The 27732-nt window shown below is 37.8% G+C and overlaps 1 protein-coding gene across 9 annotated transcripts; it reads right to left on the bottom strand.

The window, feature by feature from the left end:
* Nucleotides 1–354: 354 nt before the first annotated feature.
* Nucleotides 355–27732, bottom strand: LOC139963560 (carnitine O-acetyltransferase-like). Of its 9 annotated transcripts, none has more exons than XM_071964416.1 (14): nt 27579–27712; nt 20747–20843; nt 13930–14145; nt 13388–13474; nt 11375–11547; nt 10158–10326; nt 8432–8603; nt 6264–6439; nt 5516–5616; nt 5182–5304; nt 4421–4543; nt 3698–3833; nt 2564–2764; nt 355–1960 (listed from the first exon to the last, which is right to left on the bottom strand). In XM_071964416.1, exons 2-14 carry the CDS (start codon nt 20816–20818, stop codon nt 1742–1744), a joined length of 1968 nt encoding a protein of 655 aa, XP_071820517.1. In that variant the 5' UTR covers nt 20819–20843; nt 27579–27712; the 3' UTR covers nt 355–1741. The 9 variants fall into 9 exon arrangements, with proteins under 9 accessions (XP_071820517.1, XP_071820520.1, XP_071820518.1 ...); XM_071964419.1 differs by having other exon boundaries at nt 20747–20840; nt 27579–27623; XM_071964417.1 differs by having other exon boundaries at nt 27483–27587.

Genomic DNA, 27732 nt, shown 5'->3' with positions numbered 1-27732 from the left:
CAGTCGTAACTTGTACGACTGGCTAGAAACCGTTTCAAGCGCACCATATATTGAAGGTGACCAAAAATGTTCTTACAACTTTAGTGGCATCGAGTACATATGTATGGCCTAACTTAAAAACATAATTACAAATGGCACTACATTCATGCAAGATAATGTCCAAAAGAAATTTAAAGAATCCATTATGTCTGCACAAATTATACATAAAATGGAAACAAAAATGGCAAAAATTAGCATACTTTTAAGCATTCCTATCTTTTCTAAGATTATGATGACTAATAAAGAGCAGAAAATGTCTAAGGAGTTTTACTAGTTATTTCCCGATACAGAAAACGTTGCAAAATATTTTTTATAAAGTTGTACATGAATAATACTGGTGAATGAACAAAACAACAGACAGAAAACCTTCATACTGTAAATTTTTAATATTGCACAAATTATTTGAGGATTTTTGTCATTAGGTTTTGAATCTTTTGCTGTTACACAATACACAGAATCTCTTATCTCCTATCATCCACTGGTGAATTTAATAACCTTTGTACAAAAAGAATTTTGTGGGGGGGGGGGGATTATTGTAAAAATAAATGTTGCGGATTTTAACATGATCGCCAAAACTCCTGACTTATATTCCAAGAACACTTGTTGCTGTTTCACAAAACAGAAAAAAATGGCAAGAACATTCTCCTTCAAAGGAAAGACAATTCCTGGTTTAGGTGAGTGATTGTTGACATAAAAGGTTGCATGCTTTTTTCTTCTTTTTTGGTCATACCAAAAAAACAAAAACAAATTCCAACCTTTTTCAATTTTAGTATGTTTATGATTCAGAGTAGCACAATTAAGAATTATAAATTAAAGCACCACCAACCTATTCTGCAATGTAAACAATCTAGGGAAATAACACAAGTATTTATAAATTTATCAGAGTAGGTTCACACTGGGGAAAAATGTGTTTCTCACATCACTCGCTTCTTTGGTCACTGCATATTTCTTATGCAGCTGTGAGTGAGTAAATATCATAAGCATTTAATCATTAGCCCCATACATACCAATAAAACAACTTGATTTCAAATTCGGTTGTGACTCAGAAGTAAAAAAATTTAAATCGAAAGAAAGCGTATAAGAAAAACTCCAAATATTTGCATTGCTAGCACTGCATGAACTTCAAAGCTGATAAACTAAATCAGTGAAGCCTTCTCACATCAATTATGATGACGAAACAGCGAAGTAGTAAAAAAATGCCTGTTAGTAGGCAGGGCAAGAAAGAAGATTACGCCTAAAACAAATTTACAATGAGGCTTGTCTACTGAGGCAAAGTACCTCAAGTTTAAGTTCAACTTGCTCAAATTCCAGAAAGAATGTATCAATTCGTTCCCCAACTTTTGCACAAAATTGAATTACCTTGCCCCAATTCCCCCCCCCCCCCCCTCAACACACACACACCCGATCCCCTTTCCCCACTTCCCAAGATAGGGATGGGAAAAGCCAAATTAACTATAATACTGAACATTATGATATTACAAGGAACATAGGGAGAGACCAAAAGATAAACAAAATATTCTGTTAAATACTTGATTCCAGGCTTATAACAGTCAAGACTCTTGCCGCGGTAAGGCGATTTTTAATAACTGCTGATATCCTTCATCAGTTCACAACGTTTTTGTTGAGGTTTCCCCCAATCGATACAGAAGTCTCTGAACCGATTTATATCAGCTATACAATTGTCTGGCTAGTATCAGTTTCCTCAGAGCCTCGACTGTGGAGGGGCAGTTTCTAACGCTTCCTTCATTTCCAGCAAACTTTCGCGCAGCGCTCGGGAGAATTTATCGGAGTCTGTCTCGGGACTTGTGTTATAGGCCGTGATGGCAAAGTTGATGTGATCCGGGTGAGGGTTGTAACAGAGCCCATAGCCGTCAGGTGCGACGGGGCCGAAGCACATGGTCAGGTCGTGTTTGGCTGGAACCTACGGGGAGAGAGAGTACAAAACCAGAAAGGAATTAAATGCTTAGTTCCTCATTTTGACAGATCACAGGGAAAAAAATGATTGTGTATTCCACCCAAAGAAGGTGAAAGTGTAGCTGCTAATGAGGCTCAATCACATCAAAGCAAAACACCAGCATTCAATTAAACATAAATATTAACGATTCTATTTTTCTTGTGAAAATTTGGTCGGTGGTAAGACTTGCACGATGACCTTCAGTGCCTCCAGTACATGATTAATGCCCTCAGTGCTTGCTCCCTGCACCTTCCCCCAGTGCATGCTCCCTGCCCCCTCCCCAACCACTTTGCTAACGATTTGCAGACACAACCAGTAGAACAGTAAGTTGATTTGTCTTGCCCAGGTGTTCACAGAAACGCTTGACCTTAAGACCTACTTGACAAAGGGGCCCTCCATTGATAGTAGGGGGCCAGTCAATTGAGCATGGTTGGACCCTAGGTATATATCTCATTTACAGATGATCTGACAATGCAACAGACTTGCTAACTGCTACACCCAGCCTAGCATTATATTATCATCATTATAATATTACATCATAATATATTGTGGTATTATATGCCACTTTACCTGGCTCGTCGACATTCTAAAGTGCGTAGACTTGGAGAATGACGGGTCCATGAAGATCTCTGGGACGTTCTCCCCTATCTCGATGGCCATCAACTTGAGACCTAGCAGATGTCGGTCGATACCGTCTCCAGCCATGGCATCTTTGGTGTATGCCTTGTGGGCAGCGACGGCTTTCCTGAGCAGGTGGACTTTTTCGCTAGGCTACGGAATCAGACAAAGGATATAAAGTCTTTTGGCTTCGCAGGAAAAGTTTTTGTTTTATTTCACGTTAGATCTAAGAAATATGCTAACGACTTCATTATGACCTTAGACCTCTAATGCCTGTTGTTTTTCTTTTACTCCACTATCAACTGATGGTTGATTACTCCAACTTTGGTCAAACTTATAAGTTGTACGAAGAAGATCCGATTTTGTGTCAACTATAAATGAATCCCCTGACATGGACATCAACCTGGAGAATTATACTGCAAACTGCTGATTAAACAGGCAGCATGCTACCAGCCATTCACCAGAAACCAACAGAAACCAGACAGATGATGTGTGGTAAGACAGACTTGGTATACACTTCATTGGCTTACAAAGCTAATTGAACAATTAAATCTAAGCTAGTTACATCAAATTAAACAATGATTTCACAGATCTGTTTTACATACTTGTAACAAGTGTTGGTGCGTCTGTGAGTGTGTGTAAAGGGGTGGTTATTTCGTAAACTTAAATACCCAATCTATTTGTGACCCTTAACTTACACAGAAGGGAAGTTTCTAAACACTATTAATATTATTTACTGTTTTTGTCCTTCTCCAGTTTATTCCCTAACCCCTTCCCTTAATCCTCTCTTTGTCCCTCCACTGTTTATCTCCTACCCCTCCTCTTCCCCTGTTGGTTTCTTTCTTTCTTCTCTCTATCCCTTGTCTACTAATCCCCTTACATCTATCTCTTTGTGTTCACCATGCTCATTAACCTGTCTGTATTCTGTGTGTGTTTTTGTCCCTTCTGTTACTGTTACTTGTCATTAAGCCTTTGAAGAAGATCCTGGAAAGGTCTGGCCAACTTACTTTTACACAACATTATTAACTTTCTGCAAAGCATCTTTAGAATTAAATAAACCCTTGAGGACAGATGTGGATATCTCACCTGACTAGCAGCATTCAACATGGCTTTCACAAAGACCTGTGAGTCCACCGATAGGGACCTTATCGTCTCGGTCCTGCCGTACTGGAACTTACGCAGCGAACCGCTTTCGTATGTCGCAGTCGGTTCTCCGTGTAATCTGGTCGAGATAAAGAAACAAAATATGTCAAATTTATTACTGCGTTATGATATAGAAGCCAGCAGGGAAATCTGGGAGAAGACATACATAGAATTGTGGCTGGGTGTACATGTCTGTGTGTACCTTCAAGTTGGTAGTAGAGGCCTAATTCCAGCAAAAGCAGGACCTAGGGCTGGATTTACACAAGGATATGTTCAAGGAAATAGCTATTGTTCTCTACAGGATCTGTAATAGCTAGTTCAAATCAGAAAAGCCGTCTGCCATCTCAGCAATTTCTTGTTACCGTTTCATATGAGAGCTTATCACGTACTACTCTCTGCAGACAAGATTTTGAGAAAAAATTGCCAACTTAAAGCGTCAAGCGAAGTTTTTTGCTCTCGTGTGTGGACCACCTGTTTTGGACAAAAAATTTCACTTCTTCGCTGGAAATAACCACAATTTGGTGTTGAAATTTCATTCCTAGTTACCCGAGTGTAAAATGCAGATTTGGCAAAGTAAATCTTGACATTGCCGGGGGGGGGGGGAACAACTGCAACAGAAATAGCTGTGACCACCCTGACACAGATGTCAGATGAAGGAATACTTACTTGTAGTAGGTAAGTTGGAAAGCCATTTGAATGAATGCATCTGGGCTCATCATCTGCTTCTTGACATAATTTTTACCAAATTCGGTGAACGGGGCGATACTGATTTGGAGCTCGTCACCGAGACTGTAGATGGAATAAACAAAGAAGAGAAAGTTATTAATTAAAGAGAGAAAAGGATAAGAATCAAAATGAAAAAAAACATTGTTAGCAAACTGCTTATCCACTAAAGAGTCTGTGTAATAGAATGTGTAAAAAGTAAGTTGGCCTGACGTTTCGATCCTAGCAGGATCTTTCTTCAGAGGCTTCCTGCTTCGAACCCCAGGCCCACTTACCTTTGACAACAAATGGATAAAAAGTCGGATAAGGAAGTTTAATTTAACTTACACCATATTTGTTGGTAAACGAGGGAAAATATTTAATCGTATGTAGAGTCAACTTTTCATGTGAATCTTTATACCTTGTTTTAAATAATGTATTTATGTATGTATGGAGTGGCAATCATGAATTGTAATTTTAACTTTTACAATTTTAAAATGCCTTGTACATATATTTCAGTTTTAAAGATATATTTCTTTATGTATGTGTGTTGGGGAAGGGGGGTGGGGGCATATTGTGTGTGTTGTATTGTAATTGTCACTGAAGTGTTGTTACTGTGTATATATGTGATATGTTTGGCAAATGTTATTTCAATGGTTTTTATATTATTTACACCAACTTTAGCACTCTTTAGTGCTCAAAACTTATAAAGAATATAAACTCACCTTTCTAACCTAGACTTGGCTTCATCTATGATGTCCACGGTCTTGGAATTAATGTTAAATTCTAATCTTTCAATGTCTGCTGTTTCATCGGCAGGTTTATCAATGCTATCTAAGACATTAGCTCTGAAATGCAAGAAAAAAACATGAAATAAAGTTATCCAAGTCAAGATGTATTTGTAAGCAAGCCTGAATGATGATTTACAAAATAGACATTAACTACAAGTGAAAAAAGACAAAATTGGCCACAACAGGATTCAAACCAGTGTTATTAAAATACTTCCAGGCAGATGTTACATGATACTGTCATTACTATGCGCGTCGTACTAATACTTACATAAAATCCAGGGTGTGGTCTACCAGGGTAATAATTGGAGGTCCTTCAGCGGATGAATGTTCGTAACACATTCCGACACCACCATCGGGACGAATCAGAAACTGTGGTTAGAGAGAGACCGGTAAGAATATGTGATTCAACGCATCAAAATAATACATGCTCAGGATCAAACTTTGAGTTCACATTGATCTAACACACTCAAACAGGTAACTGGTTCTCCTAACAAATGTTTATACCCCTTAGAGGGTGTGGGAGGGGTGGGGTGGGGGTGAGTATTTCTTGGAGGGGAGTAAGTAGGATCAGCAGCACCAAACAGGACTACTCACCACAGATGAGAATGCAATAGTTGTAAGTGGATAGGTAAGTGGGGATAACAATTAAAATTGCTATCAAATTTGCTAGTGCAGGTTGGGGGTGAGAGAGACACTTTCATTGATATAGATGTTCAAGATGGTGCGTTTTTATTTTCGTCAAACATATACGAGGTATTCTAAAAGAAAATAATACGACACACAGGCAATCAAACCACTGATTTAAGAAATATCAGTATGATCAAACAAAAGAGTGAACAACAAAGGCCTGGTGATTCAAGAGTAACCACCATCACGTGACCCTACCTGGCCCCACTGTGACCCCAACTCACCCAAAACAGACAAAAACGCTAAAATTTAAAAATAAATAAAAAATGTAAATTAAATCAAGCCAAACAAAGACCCCACCGAACGATATGTGACTTTATCACACTGACCTGCAGTGTCTTGTCGAACCAACGGTTGCCGCTATTAGATCTGCTCCCCCCACCGTACAAGGCTTCCCTGGCGATGTTGTCGTAGAATGAGTGTCCTTCAGCATGGGTGGACTTGTCCAAGCAGACCATGAATAAACTACGGTTGATTTTGTCAAAGGAATGGTAATTGGTAGCATCTGAAAAAGGTTCGATATTTGAGGGAAAGAGAAAAATTAAGCTGGTTGTGGGACTTTAAGAAGGAAAAAAAAAACGATACTTCTGCTACAATTACCCAACAGACAGGAACGATGCATAATCGGAAAAATGCCTGCCGACGTAAGAATTGGTAGATACTAGTGTTTACACGGGTACCAAAAATTGGGAACCTGGTACCCGAGGCTGTTACCCGTCAGGTATCCGGGTACCCAGAAATTTGTCTATTTACCTTCTGGTATAGCTATTTTCAATAAATTGCAAATTGAATTCTATAACATATCAAGTGTATTTTGCTCTGACAATGTCTCAATGTTCATACATGTTCGTTAATTTCAATTTGCAATTGTTTCTTTCAATTAACCTGTTATTTTAAAAATTTGTAGCTTTCGAAACATTTTAAAACTTCTTAAAAAGTAAAAGAAATGGAATATACACATTCAATAAACAAATTTAAAGGATTCGGGTAACAAATGTTCTGTACTCTTTGTTCTGAGAATCACTTATTTCGACCGTGCTACACTTTTCTGTTCATTATCATACAGTTTTATCGACAGTTAAGTTATGTTCTCATACCCTTATTAGGTATATATGTTATGCGCTATCGACCGATTTGCGCCATCGATCGATAGCGCTGCGCTATCTATGGATCCGTCGTTAGCGCAAGCATCGGTAGATCGCGCAGGTATCGCTCGATGGCGCAGGCAGATCGACGGATTGTATGTCTATTTTGATAATGACAATGTTCTTTTCTTAAACTTCAGGATGACGCCAAGTGCTGTTTAATGGACACATCACCGATTTTTCTAAAAATTACCTGTTTAATTACCATTTTCTATGTAAATATTTATGATAAATTCAATAAACTTTTATCAATTGATAGTGATACAATGAGTTCCAATAAATTGGTTGTATCATGGAGATATATAACCTAAATCCATTGCTGAATCAGGCATATGTATCAGGTTGTATCATATGTCTTCAGGCCTTGGTTCTAAGAAATCTGCTAAATTACTGATGTGATTGGGCCAACAGTGACTATCGACCTCATGCATATGGTACCGGTACTGATATATAGTGACGATATTCGTAAACATGGTAAAAGAGCCAGCTTTTCGAGATCACATGCAGGACACCGTCGACCACCAAGCTGCTTCAACGAAGAGCCCAGTCATCAGCGCGGAGAAGTACGATGCCATAAAATCTCATCTTCTTCATCCAAGCATCAAGGTGGACTCGCACTTCCGACATTGGGTCAAAACACGGAATTTTCAGATTGTCGGCCTTCCTGGCCTTGAGGGAAGCGCCAAGTTCCTGCGAGTTGTCAATGCTGAAAACGTGTTCAATGTCGTAAAGGGTATTCACGTAGATGAACTCAGTCTACGTCAAGGGTATTCACGTAGACGAGGCCTGCAGTTCCCCTTTAAATCTCATCCTACACGACCCACGAACTATCGATTGATAGTGCAGCGCGATCTACCGATGCTTGCGCTAACTACGAATCCTTAGATAGCGCAGCGCTATCGATCGATGGCGCAAATCGGTCGATAGCGCATAACACATAGATTAAGTCCTGAGATCCTAACAAACTCAACATTATATACCTTAGGTACTGTGTCAAAGAGAAAGGTTGCAGCCTAGGCTGAATCCATATCAAACAATAGAGAGTACTATATCTCGCAGGTGGTATCTCAGCATACCAACAGCGCCAATTGTGTGCAACTCCACAGTGCAAAAGGTTACGTTCTATGCAGCCTGCCTGCAGCATACTGCAGCCCCCTCAGCATTCTACTATTGACAGGGGGTGCCTTACCAACGATTCGCAATGACTTTGTCCCTTATAACTGGTCAAGTTGCTGCACTGAGGAATAACCACATTTGGTTGTGACATGCACCCTCTGATGCTTTTAATTGGTTGACTTAATGAGATAATAATCCAGGGGCGAGGGACGGACCATACGTGGAGGACCACTTACCCTTCTTCATGGTCTTGTACACCTTTCCCCATGTGTTCCTATGCTCTGTGGTCAATAAACCCAGTGGGACTGCAGCGACCTGAGACTGGTCCATAATGTTTTTCAGCTGATGGTAGATGGTACTCAGACTGAATGGTTTCTTATCTTCGTCTAGAACCTCCAGGGCAAAAAACTGAAAATGAAAAACACCCAAAATGAAAACGAGATCTATCCACAATGTTTCATCGACTTAAGAAGGTTCATTTTAAGGAAAAACAGTGGTCGTGTATTAAGTGACCAAACAGAGGGGGGCTAAAATGCAGAGAGAGAGAGAGAGAGGGGTGTGATCTTTCAAAATGATATACTCCCAACTAGAAATGTAATGCCAGCTCTAACTAGTCTTCTGACAGAAAGCAAGGTAAGTTCCTCATTTTTAACCCACACAGTTTTCCTGCCTATGGTGTATACTTGCTTCAAGTCTCTAACCTACATTCCGACGCACCTGATACTTCAAACAAAACATTGCTACGTATTTGTTTCTTACTCTTCGATATCTTGTGAGTAATTTAGATAAACTATCTACACCTCCGGCACAAAGGGCACATCATTGATAAGATTTGTCAGCCAAAGATCAAACAGCCTTGTAATCTCCTGTAAACTGTTGTTGCTTTGTAAACTTGAAAACCAACAAGACTTGCACTAGATCCCAACAGACATGAATCTGACATTCTTCTGGTTTTCATTAACAGAAACCCAAATATTAATCTGATATCAAAATGATAAATGGAAGATTTACAAGGTCAGTCGATTGATGAGCTACTCGTCTTAAATATAGAACAAAACAAACAAGCCGAGCTGACAAATAAAAATAAGTCTGTTTATGTTCTCAACAAAATAATGCCCTAGACAGAAACATTTCAAAATTAAACACTTATCATTGAATACGCATGAGTTAACAAACTTTTTGTATAGATATAATGCAATGACTTTGTAGATTAAGACTGCACTTCAGTGTATATATCTTGTATCTTATATGTACATATCTAGTACCTCCTCACATGTACGGCCACACACTATAACATGTACTGCATGAGACATGTGAGTCTACATACTAATTACTCACTCAATAGTTCATTCAACCTACTTCTCTATCGCAGACTCATAATTTCATTTAACCACAAGTTTCAACACTGTCTTTGAGATGTTCACCTATTCACATTACTAAGTGAGCTTTACTACACCATCAGTCAGGACAAAGATCGCATGTATTTTAACGTCCAGTGAGTAATGCATTCACCAGCAGAGTTAATCGTGTCATGTGAAAGGCAAGTGAAACTTCTTCAAGTCATTATAGTACTGGTGCTTTGCTCACTAATCAATTCAAAGCATACTAACAGATCTATTCTAGACAAATCTTTTTGACACAAAGCTCTACAAATATCTCCTCCTCTTGATAAATCAGAAATGAAATGCGCGAAATGGCATGAGCCTTTCTGCCTAACTCCTCAAAATTGATTAATTTTTTCACAGCACCACTTCATCAATATACCAGCCATATGAAACATAAACCCATTCCTCTGGTCAGAACATTAGCCACTAGAGGGTCACCAGGTCATGGAGTTGAATATTGGGGTCACCAAGGTCATGGAGGTAAGGTTGGGGTCACCAAGGTCATTGAGGTGACGACTGGGGTCGCCGAGCAAAAACAAACAAAAGGTTTGAATACCAGGGTGTTTAGATGACTTACGTGATTATTGTGAGCTACGACTATATGTCTCGGTGAATTGACTTGATACGGAGGAAAGACGACAAACTTGTCCTTCTTGACTCCGGGTATCCTACAGGCAGCTAGAATCTTGTGGTACTGGTCCATGCATAGCGGCTGACCACCAAGCATGTCCACTGCTAACGTCTGACTGCAGGCATGAGAGATAAATGACAGGATTAACATTACATTGCAGGAGAGCTTAGACTGCAATTCTGTAAGACCTAGCTTCTCAATCTTTTGCCAATCGAGGGACCCCACCCCCTCCCCCCAAGGGACAATGCCGGTATCGTGATGCCAGACTTACAAATATAGCAAGTATCACTCAATGACTTGAGTTCTACCCATAACTGGGGCTCTAGGCTGGAAAAATGTTGGTCTTTTTATTATCCGGTTTGGGCACTGGTCTTTGATCTTGACAGTGTACACAAGAACAACGATGGAGTTATTCAGGTTTCGTGGACCCCAAGTTGACCTCACAGAGCCCCCACCCCCGACTTTTTCAGCCATCCACTAGAGCTCCTCATACCAAAGGTTTAAAGATATGGCTGCTGTCACAAGTACAATAACCATCAGAGGAGTTTGCTTGATTTATTATGACAAAAGTCATGACAAAGTGGTGTAATCTGACTATAAATGACAAACTCAAGTGGAAAGCAATTAGCGGACCATGACTAGGAAAATAAAGACTTCAAACAGTGACTCAAAGTGAAAAGGTTGCTCCGTTTGGTTGATCAGGGAGTGCAGACATAGAATGGATGAGACAGGTTAGGGAAGAACAGGATGAACAAAACATTGATTTGCAGAAATACAGGCATTTAACTGGGATAAATCTGACACAATTCTCCTGTTTCCCCCTCTCTCTGAATAGAATTAAATTTCAGAAGTATTTAGTTGCCAGCCGGGTGTGCTCAGAATCTACGGAAAGCAATATTACTCTTTACCACAGTTAAACAACACAATGGCTCATTCAAAACAAGAAACAAAAGAAAAACTTTTTGAAAATCTAAAGTGTATCCGGTCTGGATATTCAACGCGGACGGAGAAAGTTCCCATCCCTTCTCTAATATAAATGTTCGTTCAACACTTTGCGTCCCACCCTCCACCCAACCCCCCCCCCCCCCCTCTATCTCAAATATGGCCTCAAACCCATTCTGTCACTCTTCCTTTGTCCTGTGTATAACTATAGTGTAACTCACGTAGCAATTTGATAGTTGTAGTCCAAGAGACCGGCGATGAGTTTGGCAGCAAATTCAATTTGTCCCTCTAAAGAATTGAAATCTTGTCGAGGGAAGATTATCCCTGGTGAAACGTTTACCACGACTGGTTCTCTGTAGCCGAGATACGCTGTATCCGACCACCAATCGGCAAACTGAAAATACCAGAGAAGACATTGAAGGGTTTTTGTTTTTATTTTAAATGGTTTAATGATAAAAAGGAAATTTTATCAAAAGAAAAAACAAACAAACACAGATTGATTTCTTATCTGGAGACTTGTATGTACAAGTAAAATTCTAGTTATTTTAGCCACAATGGAATTGTGTTTAATGGATGTGCTCTGGAAAGCACACAGGGTACAGACAGTGATTTTTTTGGGTGGAAGGAGAACATTCTTCAACAGCTTTCAAATGTTGTCGACAACTTTTTTTTTTAAATGAACATTGGATGATCTACATGCAAAGTGGGAAGTGTAAAAATCTGTCACACACTTCTCTACATTTTGCTCAAAGAAAGTTAACAGACTATTGATTTGCAAAATACATGTATAATCTAACCTTTGTTTAGGATATCTTACCTACAGGCATTTTGTCTTTGTTAACATGTTTGGTCGGGAAAGGGGTAAGGGGAAGATGGCAGACAGACGGGAAAAGCCTGAGAAGTTAGAGGATTCACCAAAAAGAATCATTTCTGAGATGATCCACTAATTGGCAACATGAGGGTATCTTCAAGAGATGAGGGGTGGGGGGGGGTTCACCAAACCGTTTGGAATATTGTTCTCTACGATATAAGGTTTACATCGTAAGCGGTCTGCCACCCGAAAATATCCCTGTAAAGAGTTCCTTTGAACAGATATTCCTTTTCTGTTTCCAGCCGTTTTGTTCATACCTTTACTGAGACATCTGTGTCAACCTTCTAGGTCTACAGTTATGATATCTGCATATATGCACAAAGGGCATACTGTACAATAAGCTAAGTACTAGTAGCTGAAGAGAATATGCACCTCAATGATATCATTGTACTTTTACCACTACGATGGGCAACTAACATCTGTCAAGTACTTCCCATAAAAACACAAAACTATATACATACTCGTAACAAAGTCGACAAAGAAATGATTTCAAGTTCGCACACCTTGGTATGACGGATATCATTCATCCAAGTTTGTACAGATCTGGGAGACAAACTTTATCAGCATTATTTATCTATTCTAATTACCGCCATTAGCTGACGACATTAAACACTGCAGGGTTCCTCCACCTTTCCACTGGGTAGTACCTATTGACATATAATATCCAGGCCATCCCGGACTTTGGTCTCTCATTGATTTACAGAGTAGGCCAGTCGGTTATCTGGTATCCTGATCTCCAGATCTGACCTTGATTATCTTCTTGTTTCACATTTTCAAGTGTCGATTACTTCTAGGTATAGGGCTTTTTTCACGGTGACTTTCATGGTATTCTTGATAACAGTGTAACGGTGTGTGCTCTGTGCTGTCTCATTTTTGGGGTAGGGAAGGGGAGTGTGAATTGTAAGGTCCACCTGCTGTAGTTTTTTAGTATTACTGTCTGAATATTATTGAGACCTTCTTTATGATTAAATTAATCAAATTAGGTGTTTATCATGCGGAAACGAGTTGTACGACTATTACCTTGAAAATATTCAGATGACAAATTATGAAAAAATTTATGGCATCTTGCGAAGTGGATTACTTTTCTTATCCACAAAATGTGCAATATTTTATGGTGACCCATCTTCTTACCCATAACAAGCTTTGTTTTACAGGTTGTACCTATACTGTAGTATGGTGATTAGGGTAGATTTTGTAATAAAATGCTAATTCTTGTTTACTGTACAATATCTTTTAGAAACCTGAAGGCAACTGCAGTATTAAAATGTTATTAATGGTCTGACTGGAGCATCATCACAAAGTTAATAAAAACCCTAAGTAGTACCTTTTAAGTACCAGTATAAATTTAATCTTTTCTATTTACCCAATTATCTTTCCTTTTGAACTTCTGGAGTAAGCCCATTTGCAACTTTTCGCCCATTCCTTCAGGTTTTCCAAAGTCGTCCACGATCTGAAGTAAAGGTAAGAGAGAAAACATATACTCAGGTACAATATGATGTTAGTAAAAGACGATATAATTTAGTAAATCATTGGAAGTTTTCGTATACTACAAATATGAACAAATTCAAGATGAAGATGAAAAGCGATGAGGTTTTAAGTGGTATTCAAACACCATTTTTAAAATATTTAAAAGTTTTCCTTTTTTTTAGATACTAACACTTCTGTCAAATCCATTTCTCCCCAATGACATGAGTGTATATTCTAATGTAATCAATGTAAAGCCACTGCCTTTTGAATTTAACAACCAACAAAAACACAAAATTGTTAGAAACTTATTTTTCTAAATATTCATTTCTCTGTGAGGTAAAATTGGAAAGATCCCCACGAATAAATGATCTCACTGCAAAATGTGTGATAGCAAAAGTTGAATTTCCAAAGTAACAACATTTTCGTCGAAAGACTCACTTGTTTGGTCTGTTCGTATTCTTCTGGTCCAACGAGAGGCTGGAGTTGTAATAGATATTTATAGAGAGTCTGTTGCAGAGGTGGCACTGGAAACTTGGAGAGCGACTTCTGTTGTGAGAACATACGCCCGCCCAGAATGGGGGCAGTCTGGGTTCCCCGGTCCACCAGGGTCTGGGTCCCCACAGACTTGTACGTGATGGCTACTGTGTGCCTCATCTGGAAACAAAAAATCAAACCAAGGGGAGACATGAGTTATCACAAAATTATGATATTAAAAGCAAAATATGTATGGCTATCTGATGAACTGGCTTTCATAAAAGCGGTAAGGCACAGAGAACAGAGATCAACGGTCCCAGCTACTTTTGTCTTATTATTTTTTTCTCCCCTTCAAGCCAAATATACCGATTCAATGAAACTGAATATCGCCTTTTGGATTAAACACTGGTCATCCGCCATTAACAGACTAAGAATATATTATGTAGTTTAAATTTCAAGATATCAGAAATACTCAAGAAACTGTTCTTTGACATTGTGGTGTACATTCTAAGTTTGGACAAGGTTTTTAACAAAATACACACATGCATGGAGGTGACCATTTTTCCTCAGCAGGACACAAAAGCCTGAGAAAGCAGTTCAGGACGACTAAGTGACTTCAATGTATCCCTTAGTCCAATTTATAGGTCATCAGTATCGTTGGGTCCGAGTTACAAGTGCTCCAAGTTTTCAAAACGTACTCTCCTCGAAGTTACTGATTCCCCAAATTTATTCCCAGACATTGTGGATTGTAATAAAAGAGACGATTAAATGTCTCAGTTCAGATATCAGGTTTGTAGAATTTCATTAAAAAAAAAGCTTGTTGAAATTTAAAGCACTAGCAATCATCATCTAACTTTCTAGCATATTTTCTAGCATATTTTGGGGGGCCAATACTGATGACCTCTCAAGTTGATCTATCTTGCTGTGTTTGCATCCGAAGACATGAATACACAGCATATGCACATAAATACATACAAACACACATATATGTACTGTATACACCCCATCACCATCATCATTATCAATTTAGCACAAAATTCTTCAATTTGCTTCCAGCAAAGAAAGAGCAAGAGAAGCTTTTCAACCCTTTTCTATTAAATCCCGAACGATTTGAAAATTAATGAAGCTAGAAGTTTGCATTAATGCTGGTCCTGAGGTAAAAATAATAAAGTTATTTTTATATTTAAAGGCCAAAACGTGCATTTCATTAGCGCAACAGTCAAACTGGATCTCAAATAGTATAAGCAGAATATATTCTGCAAGTTACATGTTAAATTTGTCCACTTAAATGTCCAGATTTATACAAATGTTTATTAAGAGCTTATTTTCAAAACCAGCAGCTTTACGAAGGACATGCATTGACACAGCTGAGGGTAAATTACATGCATAGTTCAAAAATAACTCTTGCTGAACTAGACTAAGTAGTATTTATTACAGTGTTGAGTGTTGTACATAGCAAAGTAAACATGTGTACACACAGTAAAGTTCTATGATAAGACTGGGAAATAAATAAATGAAAATGTTAGCTGTAAATTGAAGCAGTGAAAGCTGATACATTCTGAATAGCATTGATTAATATTTGTTACACTGTACAATACAGTACAGTACTTCTACTTCATTAAAAGTGGTTGTCTGGCATGGAATACAAACTTGACAAAAATAACAGACTAAGACAGCTGGGAAGACACTTTCCTCTTACAAGAAGTTCCCTTGGGATCAGTCTGAGGAAGAACTACAGTATAACGTAGCCTGCCCACTCAAGTACTTGAATGAGAAATGATTCCAGCTGTCTGATATTGAATTTATGATAGCATTCTGTAGGTACTGTAAAAGTACTATGATGTGTGCCTAGTACATCTACATGCATCTTCTGATCTTAACCTTAACAAAGTATATTACGTATGTTTACTGAGGACTGGATTTTACATTGATATTTTCCGTTGGGATCCCAATAAACCTCGCCCATAATATGAATATTTAAACACTATGAACGTCATTGACCAATACATAATACAACACCATGCTCGATTGTGTACAGTCTATATGGCAGTTGTACCAGGGAATTCCATAACAACTCCACTGCCCACTCAAGTACTTGAATGAGAAATGATTCCAGCTGTCTGATATTGAATTTATGATAGCATTCTGTAGGTACTGTAAAAGTACTATGATGTGTGCCTAGTACATGTCTACATGCATCTTCTGATCTTAACCTTAACAAAGTATATTACGTATGTTTACTGAGGACTGGATTTTACGTTGATATTTTCCGTTGGGATCCCAATAAACCTCGCCCATAATATGAATATTTAAACACTATGAACGTCATTGACCAATACATAATACAACACCATGCTCGATTGTGTACAGTCTATATGGCAGTTGTACCAGGGAATTCCATAACAACTCCATGGTTGTACCAACGCAAAGTCTTGAATCTATTTTTAGCAACGGCTAATAACTAAACCTGCATCTCTGATTGGTTGAATTCAAACTAGTGGGTTGGGGGGAACTGTGCGTGATTAATTTTAAATGTGGAATTTGTCGTGGACACTTTTCTAATTATCTTCAAATATCCTTAATTACTCGCCAATTAACGTTGTTGGCAGGGAAAAACTTGGCTAATATCTTAGTTTGCTGTTTTGTGATTGATGTAAAAAACTCGATGGACATGTCAAAAAAGTAGTAAACGGCGACCAAACGCAAAATGCTGCTTTAATTCCAATCTTCATGAACACATATAAAACATAAAACAACGCTTCCAAAAAGCCCAGTTGAAGTGAATATAAATAAAGTAATACCAACTGAGCAATACACTACAGTAGAGTGCCTTGTCATGGAATCTGAGAGCACACATGATGTCTATTAGTTGTTTGTTATGAAGGTCACTTCAAGGCTAAAGCCTTTCAAGTCAATACAACAATGTGTGTGTCACTTCCGCCTCATTCTATATACCAAATTCCAGCTACTTTCGTTCACACACGCGATTGTTATTTGTGGGGTGATGCATAAAAGCACAATGAAGATGACTTTCACTACAACAGACCACAACAGTGACTTTGGTTCACACAGTACTACATTGCAATAAATCATAAAATATTTTCCAGTTCTGAAGTCTGCCAGCACATGGGGTAACTAATCATGGTGTTCTTACCTACATGTGTGAATGACGTTATCATTCAAGGACATTTCATTTCATATGGATTGTTGCTCAGATTTGCATCATAGGTAGTGGTACCACCCAAAGGCAACAAGCCAACATCATTATTTAGACATTTAGAATAGTGTTCATACACAAGTCCACTTTCCACAGAGTTAGAAATTAGAGGCAACATTTCAACCAAACATTCAACAACAAAACTTCCAAAGAGATTCGAGTAAGTCATAGGTTTGGGGAAAATGTTTTACTTTTAGTTGTATTGTTTTAAAAGTCTAGGATAAACCAGGGATTCTCTCATCAGATTACAAAACACATGTACTGTAAACAATTCTGTGATTAGGTTAGGTACACTAATAGACATTTAAACCAGGTTCATATTGTACAGTAGTTATGAAGGATATAACTGTATGGTATTTACAAACAGAGCTACTGTACTGAACAGTATATACTTCTGAAAACATGTATGGGACCATGTGGTACATGTCATATACAAAACAATACTGTACTATAATAATGACCATGTAGGAAGCAATATGAGCAAGAAGATGCAGAAGACCAGAGCTCGGAGATGCCCTTTCATAAAAAGGATTTACTGTTGCCAAGTATAAACAAAGATGCACCCCTCCCCCTCCCCCTTCCCTATGACTACAGGGCAACTCATCCCTATAACCAGGTCCGAGGCCAGGAGATGCCATCTTACAACATGATGATACAAAATATGGTGTTACCAAGAATGACCATAGATGCCACCCATGATTACTGTACATGGCAACTCATGGTATCCAAGAAACAAAAGAGATGCCACCCTACTGTACTTCAGACAGAGTGGCAAGCCTGCGACAAATTTATAATAACATCAAGGATAACAATATAACTTGTCTGTGTCGAATATGATCACAATTGTGTATTTCGTTACTTTAATAACGAAGCAATAAAATACGTCATACCATATTTACAATACAATTTAGAACTTTAGTGTACAAAATATCACGTGCAATATTTACGATTCATTTATAGACTGCAGACTAAGTTGCTGGTCGGATCATGTGGTGTACAATGTACATAGCCATTGGCAGTAACTCTCTTAAATTGTACGATTAAGGGATCAACCAGTCTGTAAGGTTAGAATTACTGTCTCCAGCAACAGTACGAGTCTACGAGACATGGTAGAGTGTTTCCATAATGTTTGTTCTCTTAGAAAATCCATTGAAACTTTTCTAGCTTCAGAGTAAATTAGAAACAGATTTAAAGGGAATTGAATGAAGACAGGTAAGACTAAGACAGAGATGAAATAAATGATCGGTAACAAATAGCAAGATTAGTAGCACCTGCAAGGAGATGAGATGTGTGTGGTTATGGGCCAGGGGGGATAGGAGGCAGCATGGAGGGGATTTGAGGTGATATATCGCATTTAAGTTAAGCTCTGAAAAACAAACTAAAGCCATGTTCTGCTGAGAAAAAAAAATTGCAAGTTATGCAAACAATTCATGCATGGAGAAAAGTGAGAGACAGGGTTGCAGGGAGGAGGGGTGAGATAGCATGGAGGCACGTTGGAGGCAAGCAAGGCATGTCATAGGTCATTGATACACTGACAGAAAAGGTTAATTAAAAGGTCAATATGTAAGGGTTTGAAAAGCTTTACTGTGGCGGCTGTGGCCTGTGGGAGAGTACAAGTTTTGATCTTATGGTTCGATTTGTCAGACGGACAATTTATTTAATTATGCAAATGAGCAATTCTGCAGGTCATAATTTTTCCAGTATCAGATCAGATCCCAAAATGCTAGATGCAAAATGATCAAATTGTCATACAAGTTGAAAGATGCATAAACAAAATATATAGCAAGTTCTGTTTTACACAGGAACACAAATGATTCTATAAGGGACGACATTCAGAACTCCATCAATACTTGCTACCCCAAATTAGAACACTTACAGTAGAATGGTATTTGGTTGAAAGAAGTAGAGCCGCCTAGGTTTACTAGTATGTGTAAAGCTTACACAGCAACAGGTTTTCATGCTAGGACAGGAAAAGTATGTTTAATTTTCACAAATAAAGTCTCTCAGGGAATGTTGAGAACTGTACTTTTCTTTAAAGTTAATTATTAACTTAAAATTTATGCTTTTATCAAGCCATTCAATCTGCTCTTTAAAGGTACCTAAGATTTAGTTTCCTTACTTTCTCTATTCACAAAACCATACATGTGGGTTCTCTCATTCCAAACACAAGTGACCAAAGTTTGCTTTAATTTACTGTGACACAGATTGTACAGTCAGGGATATTAAAGTCCACTTAGAAAATCCCTTTCAGATACTTTGGGTGGTAGAACGAGGTGGTAGAATTCATGAGGTTGTGGAACGAGGTGGTACTTTGGGTGGTATGAGGTGGTACTACTTTGGGTGGTAGAATGAGGTGGTAGACACTTTGAGTGGTATAATTGATCAGAAGTGACCAGTCACTACTTTAGAGGTTAGAATGTTAAAACAGTTCACCAGTTCACTCTAGAATCGAGAGCAAGAGTTCTTATTGTATGTTGTGGGGAGGAAGGTGATAAGGTACGCATAAAAGCAAAGTAAACTTATAACGTATTATGTAGTAACATGGGCTAAGCCATCTAAACATTAACAAAACTACAGCAGCACCCAACTGAACAAGAGGTGACACAAAGTTAAAGCCTAGGCTAAGTCGCAGCAGAGTATATTTTGAGGTACAAAGGTGCGCAGGTAAAGCTGGTTTTGAGAGCCCTATAATTGGACAGCGAGAGGACAGTACATTTCGATGAGCTTGGATATAGCTGTGCACTTAAAACAGTGCATTGATATGGACGATGGAGAAACTACTGCACCTACTAAAACTATAACCAGCAGTAACTACTAATTCTATCTACAAATCCTTTTTTGGTATGTTTACCGTAGGAATATGAGCAAATACAAAATATTTGGCTACTTTGCATAATTAGTTGATTAGCATATTTCGAGATTTAAGGCCGTAAAGCTGAGCACACTCGATAGTCCACAATGTTGCTCTGTTTTGTTAGAAAATTCAATTTCATCCAAGAAATTACAAACTCAAAATGAAAAAGATAATAATAATGCCCTGTTTGATTGAAGTACTTAGTTTCAGAAATAAAAGTTTCCAAACCATTGATGGCACTCTATCTCTAATAATCAAATACACAAAAATAGTTAACGGTGTTGAACTTTTCTGATTCAGCTATATTTTCAATTTCATAAATTATGACTATATACCAAAGAAAAGTGAAATAACTCCTTCTCCAAAACTGAAATTATTTAACAATTGTTTACAATTTTCAAAACTTATGGAGTTTAAAAGTAAACTACTTTTCTCGATTTAATTTCAAACATTTCTTCAAGATAACTAAGAAATGACGATTCCTAGTTCACTCAGAATGAACAATCCATCACAAATCTGAAGTCTGACACAAATTTTCTGCTGGTCCTAGTTGCAGTAAGGCTACAGTACTTCCCCAGGAAATTAATATATACTATCTAGTCATGCAATTGGCGAAGCAGCAGGATATTTGCGAAGCTGGTTTGGAAATAGTAAGTTACTATTGAAGTATTCTCTACACTGACTGTAGCAAGATTTTATTTAATAATCACCTGCATGACACTCGCCTGTCCGCCTTCAGCTTCTTTAGAAATACAGAGAAGTTTCCTGGCAAAGGACTTCATTTTTCTACCATGGCATTTGAAACTGCTGATAGTAAGATGAATTTGATAAACTTAGAGAGACCATCCGTGAAATGAACGCAAGAAAAAAGGTGGATAAAAATTTATATACAGGTATGAAAATCTATGGGCAAATTTAAAGACATGTCAAAATGTGAAATTGGGAAATAACAAATACTGCTCAACTTACTGTACAGTAGATAAGATACCAAAGTTGTGTAGCAAACCCTTGTATTAAAGGTAATATGCAGTATTGGCCCCAAATATGCTAGATATTCAAATATGGTCACCTTTGGTCAAAATTATTTAACTATAAATATTACGACCTTCGGTGAAATTTTCCTCACTGGGGACATGCAGTCATCTTGTGTGTTCCTCAAAAATGTCTGAGAACAATTTGCAGAGTAAAGACCTCCAGGAAAGTACTTTTTGAAAACTTCTAGCAATTATAGCATGCTATAATTTGGGGCCTACATACTGACTACCTTTAAACAAACAGCCCTGGCATTATCACATATAAGAAGTAACTGGAAAGGTTATTCAAACTTTCCAGTAAGAGTACAAGTGACACAGCAGTGAGCAGCTCGAGACAAGGTCTGTGCTTTGTACATTATCAAAATGTCACGTATGGAAACCTAAATATGTATTTATTATTTAAAGAACAATCAAAACTACCATCTTTCTCCGTGCTGTATCTAAACCTGGCAACAAGAGCTGTAAAGATGAACGACTTGTAAACATGTATACATCATAAATAAACTTTGAAGGCATACTAATCAGACAAGGTTTACAAGGGCAATTTCACAGACCTGTTTAAAGGATGAATTCACAAAATTCAGAGTGACTTAATATTAAGAGATACAGTACCTTGATAGCTTTCATGTACTTACAGTAGTAGGATTTCGATATGGAAACAGAGTTAATTGTCGCTTCGTTCACTGAGATGTCAACAACAACGCTGAGACAGAAAAATTACTCCAGTTGGTTTCAGTACAACCCTAACACTTACACACTAGACAGTTCTAACTAGTACTAGTGTAACATGAAAGAGGACTAAAAAGCACAAACAAGCATGCAAACAGGCTAACTGGACAACCTGACAAAGTAGAGCAAACAACTTTTATGCCATCCAGAATCCTTATATAATGTAAATGACAGAGGTTATGAGTTTGTACAAGAGACTTGATTGTACTGTCAGTTGCCTGGATATCAAGATTAGACTTATAAAGATCTCTTGTCAACCATTTAACTACTATACAGACGCTGTTCTCTGTGACTTATGATTAAAACAAAAACGAAGATCCAATAAGTTTCAAGTTTCTTGATTGGACTGTGTGATACTTACAGTAAGCATGATATCGATTGGACTGTGCCCCCAATTACCGCTATTTGTTCAGAGAGCTGTGTGGGCACTTTACACTTGATAAGAATTTCAAGGGCTGATAGGCCTGATAAGCTGATACCCTGTACTGGATTCACAGACCCTAGAAAGACACCTGTTAACCTACAGTATCTGTTCAAAAGAGTCACACAATATTAACTTACAGGTACTGTACACACTACACAAGATTGAGAAAGGAATTCACAGTTCGGACATCCAATTTAACTTTCACGGCTCTAACTTCAGATAGTTTTATATGAAAATAATTTACGGATACTCCAAACGATGGAGACCATCAGGCTGGCACCAAGTACAGTATGACCAATTAACGACTGATGCCACAAAATATTCTCAACAATACCAGGAAACATTTGACTGCATTTCCTGGCAGTCAGGCCACACTGCAATCAGCGAGGGAACCTTGGAGATCCCTGAGACACATCAGACAGCCTTCAGGAATCTGTGACACTGTACTGTACTTGATGTAAAATCAGGAACTCTCATTGGTTACTGAAACCCAAACCGTCCAGTTCAATTTTTTTAAGTGACATTTAAGTTAATTATTAGACAATCTTCATGTATGGCTAAGAAGACACTGAGACTTGGTTAATTGTTCCTTGTATTTTCAAACAAACTCGACCCTTTGGAAATGTATAAGTCGTAGGCAACAATGTAACATGTATCCAATATTATTGCTAATTTAGTAAAATATACAGAAAACCATCATTTTTCATTGAAAATTGGGAAGGTAACCGTATATGTATTAATTACTTAACTTCATTCTCGAATTGTTTATTACGTAAACCACAAACACTGTTCTGACAAGCTTCTAAACAATGAAACTCTTGACCTTGATTATTATATGTGGTTGCAAAAGCCCCCCCCCCCCCCCCCCGCGGCCCAGAAAAAGCAAGTGGGCCTATTTGTTAACTGTTCTTTTTATATTACTGAGTGCTCTTTGGTGTTAAATGTCTTGGTTCAATACCTAGATATTATTTTGAATAATACTCACTAGATTGAGTGAAACATGGCAAAAACATTCCAAATTTTCACCAACTTGTATACAACCTTGAGTAGGGCTGAACAACATGAATATGATTGAAAGGAATTTTCATCAGGGTATTTAACAGTTTTCAACTACTATTACTCTTAAATTGATAGGCTTTAAAATTATTGCTAGCAATAAGTACCAAAATGCTGTTTGGCCCCTTTCATTTGAAAAACTCCATATTTGCCATTTTGGGCATTTAAAACACTTTAAACTGGTAACCATGACAACCAGCTGTTTTCCTTTTATAGTAGATTTTCCATTCAATTTAACCATGCTCAGGGTAATGCTAGCACAATTTGTTAGGCTAACTAATACAGTCCTTTTTTAACAAAACAGCCACATGATCTTGCGACCTTTGACCTATATGTCAAAAACTACAATAAATAATAATAGGTTCCTTCTTGAAATCAATACTCTTTGCTCCAGGCTACCAATAATAAAAAATAAGTTATGGTAAACACCGAAACAGTCCAGTAACATATTTGGCCCTACAGTAGTAATTCACTGCCAAGCCTGCCAACTGGTATACCCTGTAGATCAAGGCAGGTGATATCTTCAAAGTTACTATTGTACATAGGCAACTATAGGCTAGAAATGACCTACAGTAACAGGTGCAATAGAATCACAGTAAGAAGGCAACCTTAATCTTACTACATCATCAGTTTCTTCTCTCATATCACATTCAAATTTCAGGGTAGGAACACTTTGACCTTGTCCATAGAGGTGACCTACAGTAGTAGGTGATCATAAACAATGAAGATGTATTGCCTCCCATGTCAATCCCCCTGATACCTGTTTATACTGTACTGAATACCAGCCTGATTGCACTGTAGAACCATCTGGCTGTGTTTTAGATAAACTATACAGCTTGCTACAGTATGCTGTGTGTACGGAATGATTATGAAACGTGTCATATTCTTTTGCTGCTTTTACTGAATGTTATAGCAAAAACATAGATAAGTGTTTTCTAAACTTCCTACTATCGCTAGCCTCCTTAAAAACACACACGTTGCAACATGACGCACCTTTACATTAGATGGCACTTTTTTAATGTCAATATTGGTCAGTTTCCTTAAAATTAAAAGAGTTGGCTCGTCAGCTGAATGTCTACGGAGTACACTGATAGAACGGTGAAGTAAAATTCTTTAACAGAAGTGAACAGACTCCACACAGTACAGGGAAGTTGCAAGACTATAGTGTTACAGACACATTCGGAAGTAAATGTGGCATTGATTCTTGTCAACATTAGTCAGTTTTCTTCCAGGTTTTAACACGACCAGCTTGTTACAATACTGTACATAGCCTGTCTATAGAGTACACAATTAGAAAGGTGACATCTCAGAGCATGCATGCAGTATAGGGAGTTAGAATCTAGGCTTTGGCACACAGTCACTATATTCATACCACAGCAAACACTGCATTTGATTAAATTTTTAGGACAACAACATCAAGCTAAAAAAAAAAAATTATTTTTGTATTTTACACTTAAACAGAGCAATTATTATCATAATTTGAGAAACTTGTCCGAACAATCACCAAGAAATGGCAAGACAAAGAAACATGCAATAATGGTTCCATTTCTTTTTGGAAGTAAAAATGGGTACAAAAATGATGGACAATGCTACTGAAATGTATCATTCAACAGGCTTGAGATTAGAGGCTACTAACTGGTTTATAAAAATACCAGTGGATTCACTCTTTGCCAGCAGAAGAAAATATAGGCATTTGCAATTTTCTGTCAGTGGACATTAAGAACATAACCACATGATGAGTTGGTAAATAATCTACAGCCAAAGAATCAACATGATTTCCAAACACAAAAACTTAACTAAGCCTTGTATTAATTAAGCGCTTAAATTATCAGCAAGCATTATTGGGCTGCTCTTATAAGCCTGTACTGCAACTGATGTGTCTTAAATCAGGAAAATTGAAATATGGAAACTTGATTTTAGTCAGTAGATGGCATTTATTAGAAAATGGCTCAAATTGTGAACTTTTAGGCCTGACTCATTACAAATGTCTAGGTGGACTAGGTGGACATCTTTTGTTTGGACTGGGAGTATTTTTTGACCAGATTTCTAGTCTCCAATTGAATTTCTGCTGCTCAACAACTGTAATAAAATGCCCTCTACCTTTATCATTCTGTGATAAATATAAAAAAGTATACAAGTTTTGGCATATAGCATCTTTCCTCTGAACTAATCTGCATTCAAAGATAACCTCACGGTACTGAAGATTGTACACTTAAACTCACGAAGACCTGGGTAACACTAGTTACTGTATATAGGCTGACAGTACATTTGAAGTTACGTGCAAGGTAAGCTTATCAATATATTTTAAAAAAGGAACACACAATCACTTGAATGATGCCCAAATTGATTACTGACAAGGTTGAAACAACCGTGGTCTGTGGATTTTCAAGCATCATGCATGCAATTTCATGCCCTAAATTACAGTTTGTTAAATTGTTTGAACAGTTATACTGTACCAAGCCTAACTTAGGCCTGACACCAATTTACTGTACAGTAGCTTACCAAGACAAATGATGGCCTAGTCCTTTTCTTGAAGTTGATAATTACATCATGAACTATCTTGTTTTGGGGAGAAAACAAATTCCGACTTAAGTCTATACACACAATGTCTTACCCCCAACATTTGATTGTGACCATGTGATGACCTACTGTAGGCTTAATACTAACAATTTGATTTCAGCAGAAAATACGGATCAGGTCCCATCTTCCCCTGGTTGAATTCTTCCAATTATTTTAACTGTCACTAAGGTATGTGGAGTCTTGTTCTCAATATAGCAACTGAAAATGACAAAACAACTCTGTTGCTGTAAAAACAATGTCCTAGGTTAAGTAATAGGTTGTGGCTATTTATCCAGTTGCCGGGTACTGTAAATACACATGGCACTCTTGCTTATTCACCCAATCGCAGTCCATGTCTGTGTGAGCTGAGAGACTCATCAACCCATAGAGGAAAGTATTTGTCTCATGCATCCAGTCTGAACAGTCAAATCGTCTAAATTACCTCAGTTAGTGTTTACACACCTGTCCTACATTGCTGTTACTCGTTTTCAAAATTACTACACGGTTCCAAAATAGTGACTTTCACAAATTGCTGATGTTATGCAACCTGCACCAACCCTGTGATCAATGAGCAATTCAAATTGTATGATAGTCAAAAAGAAAAAAAATATGATGCAAAGACAGGCTTGTCTCCATATTCCATGAAGACATCTGTAGAAGAAATACGAGTGGTAACGATCGGGATTTTTTTTTCTAACTCAAGCCCTTTTCAACAATCACAGCATTTCGCACTATATCAGCATGACGAGAACAACAATTTTCCACACTTACTAGTATAAGGCCTAATGCAGACTTTCTTTCAAAAGCACATACTTGTATTGCTTCAATGTATACTTAAACTAATCAAAATGAACACTCTAGTTTAATCATTTTTTACACTTACCACTATAAGGCCTAATGCAGACTTTCTGTCAAAAGCACATACTTGTATTACTTCAATGTATTTAAACTAATGAAAATGAACACTCTACTTTAAATCTTAATAGCATTTGTTCCCCCTACCCACAACCCCCCCCCAAAAAAAAAAGAGACTTAAATAAGTGATGGGCTTGTGTACCAAGGATTTCTTTCTGGTGAGGGTACACAGTCCATCTTTATAGCCCTAATCTTACAAATATTTTTAAACTTTTTCTTTATAAATCGTCGAAATGCAGCGTTTGCTATCTCCATGCGAACTGCTAAAACAGCTTTACAATTACACATGCATTTAAGCGACGATGAGTTTAATAAGAGCGGCATCCTTAATAAATTGACAACCAGTTAATTAACCGACGATTGGGTAAGTAATGTGCAACACTTATTGAACCGACGTCCGACGAACAGGTCTCCAAATAAGCACCAGTGCAATGCTTATTGAACTGATCATCTAGTGAAAAACAAGTACACCACCCTTATTGAACAGACAATGTCAATAGCTCTCAAGTATATGTGAAGGTCTGAAGGATCTGACCAGCAAAGATGGAAAGCGCTTCTGATGTGATGTGCGCTTTTAAGTGTATTACCAGATTTGCAAGAACTGTTACTAGGCCTAGAGTAAGCCCTAGGTTGGTCAACTGTATAAAAACCATGGCTTAAAATTTGAGCCTAACATTTTTCCAACGGCCTCGCCTATAGGCCTAACGTTAAGCTAAACCTTTGACTTACTGTGATACTATATCTCGTAAACCTCAATGGCACTTGAAAGTTGATGATGTAAATTGCTGCCGAAATCTGTGTACTCTGGATAATTTAAAAACTCACCACGTGTTTAATACCCTGTATTCTCGATGATAGCATTGTTCGTTATTATGGACTTTCCCGATGTAGAGCAAAGAAAATGGTCAGTTGGTATTTTGCCAACTCGCCGGGCAAGGTGACTTTCAACTTCAATTTTCACGTTGAACTGTACTTACGT

Source organism: Apostichopus japonicus, chromosome 22 (assembly GCF_037975245.1).
Source record: "Apostichopus japonicus isolate 1M-3 chromosome 22, ASM3797524v1, whole genome shotgun sequence".
NCBI classification, from domain to species: domain Eukaryota; kingdom Metazoa; phylum Echinodermata; class Holothuroidea; order Aspidochirotida; family Stichopodidae; genus Apostichopus; species Apostichopus japonicus.
This window is presented reverse-complemented; position numbering and strand designations above follow the sequence as displayed.

Excerpts from the sequence above, each read along its gene's own strand:
- LOC139963560 (XM_071964416.1), bottom strand. The coding sequence starts at position 20,818 with ATGAAGTCCTTTGCCAGGAAACTTCTCTGTATTTCTAAAGAAGCTGAA. Across the intron at positions 8,604-10,157 it reads TCGTAGCTCACAATAATCAC|TTTTTTGCCCTGGAGGTTCT; the intron begins GTAAGTCATCTA and ends TTTCATTTTCAG. Across the intron at positions 4,544-5,181 it reads GCCAAGTCTAGGTTAGAAAG|TCTCGGTGACGAGCTCCAAA; the intron begins GTGAGTTTATAT and ends TTCCATCTACAG.